Raw genomic sequence first — 11,577 nt, forward strand, 5'->3', positions numbered from 1 at the left:
CTTTGAGGAATAGCATCTTGGGCTTGTACTCAGGAGCTTTAGGCAATGTAGAATGAGTGTCAAGAGAGACTGGGAAGGGGTTGTCTGCACGCCTAGGAGGGGCGTGTACCACTGTGTTTTCAGTCTGCTCTGGAGTTTCGTACTTGCCACTTGTCCACTTATCAAGGTGATAACCTTGCATTCATCTCTTGGATTCACCACTGTATCACCAGGAAATATACTTGGAGGCCTCTCAGGTATTTGCTTGCTCAACTAGCCTACTTGCACCTCCAAGTTTCTGATGGAAGCTCTAGTTTCTTGCATAAAACTATTCAGTAATGCTTCCCAATCAGTGTTCTTCTGGGTTGAGAATTTGCCTACTGAGGTGGTTGTTATTGATGAAACTGAAACTGGCGGTTATTATGATTATTCTGCTGAAAACCGCCCTGAGAATTATTGTTAAAATTATGTGATCCCTGAGGTTGCTCTCTCCACCCAAAATTTGGGTGATTTCTCCACCCCTGATTATAGGTCTTAGAGTATGGATCATTATTGGGATTTCTAGGAGCATTCCGCATGTAATTAACCTGTTCAGAAGAAGTTTGAGTATAACCATAATTCTCACTTTGCATGAACTACCAGTCATGTCATAAGGGACCTCTTGAGGTGCAGTCTGAGTGTTGACAGCTGAAACCTGCATCCCACTCAATTGTTGAGTAAGCACATTCATCTGCTGAGACAAATTTTGTTCTGAGCAAGAAGAGCATCAAAAGCTTCTACTTCCATAATGCTTTTCTTCTGAGGAGTCCCAGAATTCATAGGATTCCTGTTATGAGTATAAGTATTGATTGTTAGCAACCAACTCAATAAGCTCAGAAGTCTCCTCTGGTGTCTTCTTCATGTGCAATGAACTACCTAAAGAATGATCTAAACACATCTTGGACATTTCACATAAGCCCTCATAGAAGATATCCAGCTGAGTCTATTTAGAAAATATGTCCAGAGGGCATTGCCTAGTCAGTAGCTTGAATCTCTCCCAAGCTTCGTAAAGGGTCTCACCATCTTTCTGTCTGAAGGTCTGAACGTCTACCCTCAGCTTAGTTAGCTTTTATGGTGGGAAAAATTTAGTCAAAAATCTAGTGACCACCTAATCCCAAGTATCTAGGCTCTCCTTGGGTTGAGAATCTAACCATAGCTTTGCTCTATCCCTCACAAAAAATGGGAAGAGCATGAGTTTGTATACCTCAGGATTCACTTTGTTAGTCTTCACAGTATCACAAATCTGTAGGAAATTAGAAATAAACTGATTTGGGTCTTCATGAGGAAGTCTATGATACTGACAATTTTGTTGCACAAGAGTGACTAGCTGTGGCTTCAGTTCAAAGTTGTTTGCAGCTATAGGAGGCACCACAATACTTTTGCCATAAAGATCTGCATTAGGAGCAGTGTATGACCCAAGCACTCTTCTAGGTTGCTCATTCTCATTCAGATTTTCCATATTGGCATTCACAGCACGATTCTGATCCATGGTGGAGTCTGCAGCTTCCCTTTCAAGGGTTTCACTCAGATTTTCACTAGCCTTGTAAAGTCTAGCTTATTGCAAATGCCGCCTCAAAGTCCTTTCAGGTTTAGGATCAAAATATGGAAGGGGTTCCTTGTCCCTGTTCCTGCTCATAAACAAACAGAAAACAAGAAAAAAAGGTGGAAATCTCTACGTCAGAGTGCAGAGAATTTCCAGTCAAGTAACCTATGTAAAAGAAATAAAATAAAGCAACTAAATAATTTAAGAAATAAAATTCAAAAATTATAGCAAAACTAGGACAAAAAATTTTGAATTTTTTTTAGAAAAATGAATAGGAAAAATTAAAATAAAAATAACTAGGGGACACTAAACTTAATTTTAGAAATTACGGAAAAATAGTAGCTAAAAATTTCGAAAATTAAAGTGTAAAATTAAATAAAATTAAAGCTAAAATGCCTAATTTAAGCAATCAAACAACTAATAGTTGTCAATCACAGTCAATCCCCGGCAACGACGCTAAAAACTTGATGCGAAATTTATAACCCACAAACTAACCGGCAAGTGCACCGGGTCGTACCAAGTAATACCTCAGGTGAGTGAGGGTCTATCCCACGAGGATTGATGGATCAAGCAATAATGTTTGAGTGATTGGCTTAGTCAGACAAACAGAAAATGGTGTTTGAGTGTTCAAAAACATTAACAGTAAATTCAGAAAATTAATAAAGCAAACAGTAAACAGGTTGTGAAATATATGGAGAAAACAGTTAAGGTTTCAGAGATATTTATTTTCCGTATTGACTTTTCTTACTAACTATTTTAATCATGCAAGATTCAATTCATGGCAAACTATATGCGACTAAACCCTAATTCCTTAGACCTTTTTAGTCTTCTCTAACCTTCATCAACTGCCAATTCCTTGGTCACTTAATTCCAATTAGAGGGTGAAGTTCAATTCTAATTTATATACCACAAAAACCCTAATTATCCAAATATAAGAGGATTATATGTTACGTATCCCATTAAGTCTAGATAATTAGAAATTTAGGAGAAATTATTTTCAATCTGTTGTTCAAGTAAAGAGCTTTTCCAAGTTATACAAGAACTCAATTAGAACAAGGGTCATACTTCCATTCCACCCAGATTTATAAGATAAAGAACGAAAACAATTCTTGAAATAGAAATCAGTACATGAATTAAAATAGAAAAATAATAGTATTAATCCATACAATAGACAGAGCTCCTAACCTTAACAGTGGAGGTTTAGTTGCTCATGGTTCAGAGAAAAAAACTAGAATTCTGTAAAACTGTAAATTGCGGAATGAGGTAAAGAGAAGAGATCGAGCTAAGCCCGAAGGGCTGATTCTTTTCCCTTTTATATCTAATCCTAATTAATGTAAATTATATTTCCTAAAACTAAATAATATCTTTTTTTATTTTAAAATAAAATAAAATTTAATCAAAATTAATTTAATTTGTCTCGTGCAGCCTTGTATGCGAATGGGGACCACTTGAGTTGCAAAGGTTGGCGCCAAACTTGGAGGATCCAAGTTTGGCTTCAACCCAACCGAAAGCTTCCCTTTGGTTCTCTTTGGCTGGTGCCAAACTTGAGTATCCTCAAGTTTGGCTTCAAGTCACCCGCATGCACTCCTTGAAAACTCCTTGCTGGCGCCAAACTTGAGTATCCTCAAGTTTGGTACTCAAGTTTGGCTTCAAGTCGTACGTGAATCATTCCTCAAGTTCCTTAGTTGGCGCCAAACTTGAGGTTTCTCAAGTTTGGCTTTAGCCAACCCGTGTGCAATCTTTAATTCTTCTCAGTTGGCGCTAAACTTGAGGTATCTCAAGTTTGGCTTCAACTCATCAGCAAGCACCCCTTGGATTCTTGAGTGTGGTGCCAAACTTGAAGTATCTCAAGTTTGGCGCCGTGAAGGCCGAATGAAATGGAAGAAAATGGTATACTATTATATATCGTTAGAAAGCTCTAAAAGTTAGCTTTCTAATGCCTCTAGAATCATGTCAATTGGACTTTTGTAGCTCAGGTTATTTCTGTTTGAGTGCAAGGAGGTTGGGGTTGACAACATCATTCGCTTTCTTCCTTTTCTGCTACAAAACTCCATCAAATCCATCCGAATGCTACCTGAAATAAATAGAAATTGCAAACAACTCAAAGTAGCATTCATAATGGCTAAAGGTAATTAAATATTGATTAAACTCAACAATTTGAATGCAAATTCACTATGAAAAGATAGGAAAGATGCTCACGCATCACCTAACCTCTGCGCGATCCCATCGCCTCCACCTACCTGACCTCCTTAGCACCAAACAATCAAAGATATATACAAATAAGTAATACACAGTTAATATTCATGTATAGCAAGTAATTCAAGAAGCAAGTAGGCATATTATACATTTAGGCAAATTGCAAGTAATCAAAGCAAACAAGCACATAAGAGATGCATATGATGAATGCCTGTCCTATTGGCTCGTGATATCACTTGTCGGTCCATGAATGCCAATCCGACATATCCTTTCAGATGTCGCCTTTCTGCCACGTCCGAGGGTATAGTCCCTGGCACGCTTTTGTATCATTCCGAGGATATAGTGCCTGTCACACTCTTGCGGCAGAGAAGGAAAACAACAATAACATATGGTTCATCATAAATCATTCTAGGGACATAGTGACCGACACACTATCATTCCAAGGATATAGTTTCTGGCACACTGTCCACATCCAACAAGTCCATCAACCTCAAATCATCATTAGTCATCACCGTTTTCTCATCTCAATACGCTTTCAATTCTCAAGTCTCAACATTCCAAGGATATAGTGCATGTCACACTCTCCTTTAATATCCATCAAGCTCTTCATAACCATCATCAGTTCTTAATTCCACAAGTTACCATCCACTCACAAGTTTTCAAACCATTGCCAATAAAATATTTCGCTAGTTCACCCACAACTTCAGAAACCTAAGTCTTTGTCTTCTAAACTCATACATAAAATTACCAATTTAGCTCACTAACCTATCTCTATTAGTCTTAAGGTCTAATTACTAGTTAGCAATCTTAAACAGTAGATAAAGAAGTTTGGAAAGCTAGATAACCCTTGAAAAGCGAAGAAAAATCATTTTCCAGCAAAACAGGGTTTGTGCGTACGCACACCTCTACTATGCATACACATAGAGTTAAAAAAAGTATGTCCGCGTACTCATACAATACGTCCGCGTACGCATACAAGAAAATTAGACCATTTTGCATACGCATGCATAGGGCCGCGTACGCATGAGATCCTGGCAGAGACGCACGCCCGTGTATGGGGGTGCCCGCGTACGCATGCCATCCCAAATTTGCAAAATTCTGTAAGGTTGCAGAAATCAATTTTAAACACCAAACTTTAAACGTTCATAACTTTCTCTACAAAATTCTATTTTTTTCAAACTTTATATCAATTTAAAGATCCTTAAATGAACTTTGATTTAAGATAACTTTCAACCAATTTTGAAAATAGAAGCTCAAGTTATGATCTATCAAAGTTCACCAAAAACTGGTTTTTACCAAATTCAACAAAATTCTCTAGTTTCTAAAACTTCAAATCCAAACCAAAACAAATACACACAAAACCAACACAAAGCCTCATACCAACATTTCTCAACCATCTCTCATCATTCACTATTAAAACCATTTAATCCTCACTAACTTACTTAGATTTTTATCAACCTCCTCGCTTCCTCAACTCAATCAAAATCAAAGCTTACCATCACCACCAATTGTTAACAACACCAACCACAATATTCCATACTCATTATCATCATTAACATTCATAATCAAACATAAACAATCACCATCCCAATCCATCAAAATCATCACAAACATCAATAATCATCAAATATCATCAACACCAATAATCCCCAACAATCACCATCACCCACAAAAATCAATAACTACCAACAATTCACATCAATCCATCATCATATTAGGATCCACCACAATCATACTTCAACATATACATTTTTCTCAATCTCCATCCTCATGCATATACCACAAACATAGTTCAAACAACCACATATCCAATTCAATCCTATCCTATGGTTTACTAGCCTAAGTTTCCAGAAACATTACATATTACATAAAGAAAACCGAAATCATACCTTGGCCGATTCCTATACAACTCAAAACACCAAGCTCAAATTCAAAGCTCCAAAACCATCAAGCTCACTCTAACAAACACCATACCTCAATCTAACATCATATAACATACAAAAACATCACTAGGGCTAACCCAAAATATCAAACCACAAGAGTTTGAAGAGACTTACCTTACCCAATGAGATTAGGAAAAAACCAAATAATATTCTAAGGGAAAGTATGAGGAACCAATGTATATAATATACAATGTGTACAATGAGAATTAAATTAAAATTAAAATTAAATTATAATCAATTAATTAATTTTTAATAGTTTTTAATTTAAAATTTAAAACAAAAAAATTCCCATCAGTTACCTAAACATACTCAAAAACTACCTCTGCCTCTCTCTCCCCATTTATTGTTATCTAACCCTAATTTATTGGCACCGTTCATCCAAGGATTCTCTTTCCCCTAAAACCACCACCGTCACCCTCGGCAATCATTCCACTCACTGGCAATAGAAGCTCCGCCACCGTCAACCATCGTCGGCCCCCGTAGCCCCTTCCCAGCGCGTCTGTCTCTCCCTCACCGGCAGTAAAAGTCGCCGAGGGCCCCATTCATCCCCGTCCGGCGTCGACCTCTCAGCAATCGCGTGGCCAGTTTTATTCGTGCGTCCCCAGTTCGGCAAGAAGCCCCCGCACCCAACGGCGTCGCTGTCCTCCTCAACGCAAATGTACGTCGTCGCACAGCTTCTTAGTGGCGTCGCCGTCACTTCCAAAATCCCCATATCGACGGAGCTCTCCACCCTCATCGGTGCATCAAAAGGTTAGGTGGTGACTACGAGTTTGAATTTTGATGTGTTAATTGATTGTTCTGCTTCTGCATCAAAGTTGGATTGTGAAAAATTGGACTCTATTGAGCAGATTGTTGTTGTTGCTGGTTTACCTGGTTTTTCTATTTCAGCATTTCAAATTTTGTCAAATGTTGGCTTAGTTAGTACAGTAATGATTTCATATGGATGATTACTTTACTACGTATGCGGATGGTTGGTTTTCATTCTAGAGATTTCTGTTTTTTTATGCTAAGTAATTGATTTTTTTGCATCGTATGCTCTATGGATTGTGAGTTTGTTGAACACTTGAGCACATAGTTAGTTGCACACAGGTTACTGATTGTTTTCTTAAATTGTTTAGATTGGTGATTGGAAAATTTGGCTGAGTTACTTGATTGCTATGCTTGTGTACACAATGGTTAAATTTTTAAATATTAGACTTATGTCAACAGATTGTGGATGTGGCTGGTTTCCTTATGTTACATCTTCTTCAGTGCCATTGTGGGGTTAGTCATCAATATATATCAAATTCTATTTCTTAACATGATTGGAGTGAATGAATGAATGAATAGTTTTGCTTGTAGGGCATCAGTGACACAATATTTCTTCCTGCTGGGGATCCAATATACTTCTGCTACCTTTGCTTGTGCATTCATCAACATGGTGCCTGTGATCACATTCATTATGGTATTACCATTTAGGTATATACATATGCACACGTCACCTTAATTACACATAATTATATTTGTTATATTATCTTTGTTTTCTTTAATCTATCATGCAGTCACCTTCACTTCTTTGTATATATTATTGAATAATCATTGTATGTTGATTCTTTCATTGTACTACAGGTTAGAGAGTGTGAACATCAAGTGCAAGAGTGGGAGAGCAAAGATTCTTGGGACATTGGTGTGCATAGGGGGTGCATTGTTGTTGACACTCTATAAAGGAAAGCCCTTGTTTAACTATGCTTCTGCAACTTCTATAGAAAAGACAGGAACAAGTAGTAGTAGTGGAAGATGGACCATTGGTGTTGTGGCTTTGATTCTTGGAACACTGTTTTGGTCATCTTGGTACATAGTACAGTTAAGCATAAGCAAGAGGTTCCCATGTCAATACTCAAGCACAGCCTTGATGATCTTCTTTGGAGCCATTCAAGCAGCTTTCATAAGCTTGTCCATTCAACACCATGATTTCTCCATTTGGGTTCTCAATGGAAAGCTTCCAATAATTGTTGTTCTGTTCTTTGTGAGTCACTAAAGGAGATGTTCATTTTACTATAATTGCAAATGGTTATTTTCATTCTAAAGTGGATGATTATTTTAAGTATACCATTTGTAGTATAATTTATTACCTTGTTGTGTTGATATAAACAAAAAATTAAAAGAAAAACTAAAATAGACCGGATGTTCATTTTACTAGGTAAGCCGATGGTTATTTGCATTGTAATTTAGATGTTTGTTTGATTTGGATTAGTTTTAACATAATTTTTCTGGATTAAAAGACTTTATTAAAAAATATTCTGGACCCATGTCTTGTCCTTTCTTCTAGTACAAAATTTGATCCCTTCACACCTAGCATCTTATATATATGTTCTATATATAAATAAACTAATTAAACATCACATATAAGAAAATTAATTTCTTTATATAGTATGTTCATAATAAAATTAAAGTAAGTCATATATGCGATAGTAAATATCTAACTTGAACTTCTTCAAGTAAATCAATGGTTAATGTTCCAAAAAATTAAACAAGTTGGTATTTTGCATATTAATATTATTTTTAATTTTAAAAGATTTAAGTGTAGTTCAGTCCTACAGAAAATTATACTGAGGGGTCACTCTCATGAAAAATAACCTTCCAAACCCTGCTTAAACTAACCATCCAATTTGTATGGTATAACCTCATGATTAAAATGAATTATTAGCCAATCCAAAAGCAATCATACATATATTTAAGGCAACTTGTTTAAATTCAATTATCACCAAACAGAACGGCAAACTTATATTTAATTGATTCACTTATTCAGTCCAAAGCTCAACATGATCCTATACACGTTTACAGTTATTGGAAGAAAAAAAATTAAAACTAATCAGATACCAAGCTTAGTTATTTATAACCTAGAAACGTGTCAAATGACACAGGCTTCAAACATGCTAAAACTTTATAACACAAAATATTAGTCCTTATAATATACACTAACCATCCAGGAACATGCTAAAATAACCATCCGATTAGTGTCATGTAAACAACAATGGTCAACTAATTTACGTCAGGTTACATGTAAAGGTCCACAAAGCGAACGAACAATACTACACTATTTAAACCAAGCTTTTGAATAACTTTGCGCGCCAACATAAAATCAATAGCAAACAAATACAACAGCAACTTATTCTACATGTTCCAGTCCCTTGAAATTGCAACAATGAAGTTCTTCCTTATGAAAAATCAAACAGCTTGGCAGATTCATTGCATGTACAACTAGCAGCAACACAAATAGTTATAATCGCATTAGGAAATCTACCCACTAACCTCCCGTACATTCCCAACAACGCAAGATGCTCGTGGGTCGCAACAATAATGACGTTGACGTAAGGGGCTTGGAAGGAGGATAGAGGACGCCGGGTGCACACACGGGTCCCGGTACTGGCGCCGAGTCGAGCAGCGACCCAACCTCGTGCGAGGTGCAACCCAGCTGACGTTGAGGCCCACCGGCGAACTGCACCCGTGTATCGCGACGGAGAACATCCGGGGGGGACCGTCCTTGCTGCTGTCGACGACCGAAGATGCTCGCGCAGAAGGGTGAGCAATCGGCGGGTGCAAGGCGCTGAGGAAGGTGCGGGATCAGTTGGCGCCGCTGCGGTGAGATGGTTATCGGAGGTGGTGACGGTGGGGTTGAGAGGGTTGCCCTCGGTTCACAAAGAAGGTATTGGGTAAAATTTGAAATTAGAATTAGATGGTTAGGATTAAAGTGAAACTAAAGGGTTGTGATAGTAAGTTAAAAAAAAATGGGTCCATTTTTAATTTTAGCTTTAATTGGGGCAAATAAATTGTTCATTGTATATATTGTATAACTATCCCATTGGCTCCCTAGCGGGATCCATATTCTAATGCTAGATCACCCCTAAACAAACAAAATCACAAAATCTACTTAAGAATTAGAACAAAAAATGTGAAAATGATAGGTCAGGAAACTAGAGCGCGAGTTTAGAGTTCTTACCTACAAAGCTTAGTTAGAAATGATGGACTCGACGAGAGTTTCACGTGGCCACAAATGGCTCATCAATCGGAGCTCCGTAGTGCCAAAAGAAGAAGAAGGTGAATAGTGCAAACCCTCACCTCCACTCTTCTCACTTCAGTAGCGTCCCTTTCTTGTTTTAGGGCTAGAAATGAGCTGAAATGCTCATTAGTTGTGTTTATATAAGTTGGACTTGGGCTCAACTTGGGCCCGGTCCAACCCGTTAGCATTTTTAGCCTGTTTGACCCACTTTAAGCCAAAATCTTTAAGATTAGTGTCCGATTTTTTATTCTAAATTATTTTTGTCCTTTCAAAATAATAAATTCAATTTTTAAAATCTTATTTTTCTCAATACGTGGTACTGGACAGACTAAAGTCGATACTGTCGATACGCATTTTTACAAAAACATTTCATAAAAGATAAATTTTTCCACTCAGAAAAATTCATTGAATTCAAATTTCACCTTTTTATTTTCAAAATATCATTTCTATATTTTCAAACCTATTTCAGGCAATTAAATTACTATTTTATTAAAGCGACTTTACGTGAAAACTCTGGTTCTTACAACTCCCTGAATGAAACAAAACTGTCGCCTAAACCTATCGATTACATGCCACTCAATGCATTCAAATGATACCAATGACACCGTAGCGCTCCAAACAACTGAATGCATGTAGATGTCTACAAGAATTATATTTGGCTCAATGCGATCAACACCATAGGCCTCCCACACAAACTGCACACAATAAAAGAAACAGATGATTACATTAGCGTCGGTCTGTACGCTTCCAGTTATGCTACCTAATATGATTTATTTCATTAACACAATTGGATTCTAAATATGAAGATACGATGTTAGTCGATAATGTTATCTATTTGCAAGTGAAAAAATGTGGGGTTTTCTAGGAGTCGGCGCAAGAAATGATTGACGGATCCAAGCCCAAGCTAGCAGAAGTGTTAGTGGACCATCGATTTTCTTGCAGTCAAAATGAGATACCCTACATAACGACCTCTACAAGTGTGCTAGGCATGCTGATCCCCAACTATACTGTCCGATACTGCCAAAATCACGAAGCAAAGACAGAAACTTCCAGTGCACAGCTATCCCAAACTTGTCTCCAAACAAGATCGTACCAAATAACAACATAATGTGGCACTTCACGTACCTCTGAATACTGTTTTCGTCAACCAACTGTACATGTTCTTTTAAATCCCGAAGCCACGTCAATTTTATAAAGCTTCCTCTACAGTCTAACTTTCTCGGTGTAACCCCAAATTGGTGTAAACACTCAGCCTCTAAGACTTCATAACTACTCATAGTTATTCCTGTCACTAGAAGACCGTTTGTAGGAAGACCAAGAATAACAGCCACATCTTCCAGTGTGATCACAGTATACTCACCAACCGGAAGGTAAAATGTATGTGTGTCTGAGTGCTACCTCTCGACTAGAGAATTTACCAGTGCTTTCTGACATTGAACTATTCTAATTTGGAAAACGTGCAATAAAAATCAGTTAACCGTAAATGCTCCTCCATATTTTGATTGTACCAATCTAGAGGCAGTAGATGGTTACATGTTTTAAGATTCCATGAACTCTACAAAACCATAACAAATTATTAATCAAATAATTAATAATTACCAATTTACTACTAACAGTTAATAAATTTCTAATCATAATAACTAATTTATTAAACTAACACTAAACTTACTATTAATTAGCTAATTTAGTAACTAACATGTATGCATAAATACAACTAATCTACCAATTATTTAACTATCATTATTAAAAAACTCGAAAATTTATCTACACAAAATATATTAATTAAATATCTAACAATAATCATTAATTATTAAAAATACCAAAACAAATTGATTTTA

General features: G+C 36.8%; 1 protein-coding gene across 1 annotated transcript; it reads left to right on the plus strand.

The window, feature by feature from the left end:
• Nucleotides 6,357-7,717, plus strand: LOC107620858 (WAT1-related protein At3g30340-like). The gene is made up of 5 exons (XM_021114653.1): nt 6,357-6,450; nt 6,589-6,626; nt 6,896-6,963; nt 7,042-7,158; nt 7,309-7,717. Exons 1-5 carry the CDS (start codon nt 6,357-6,359, stop codon nt 7,715-7,717), a joined length of 726 nt encoding a protein of 241 aa, XP_020970312.1.

This window comes from Arachis ipaensis, chromosome B10, assembly GCF_000816755.2.
Source record: "Arachis ipaensis cultivar K30076 chromosome B10, Araip1.1, whole genome shotgun sequence".
Lineage (NCBI taxonomy): Eukaryota > Viridiplantae > Streptophyta > Magnoliopsida > Fabales > Fabaceae > Arachis > Arachis ipaensis.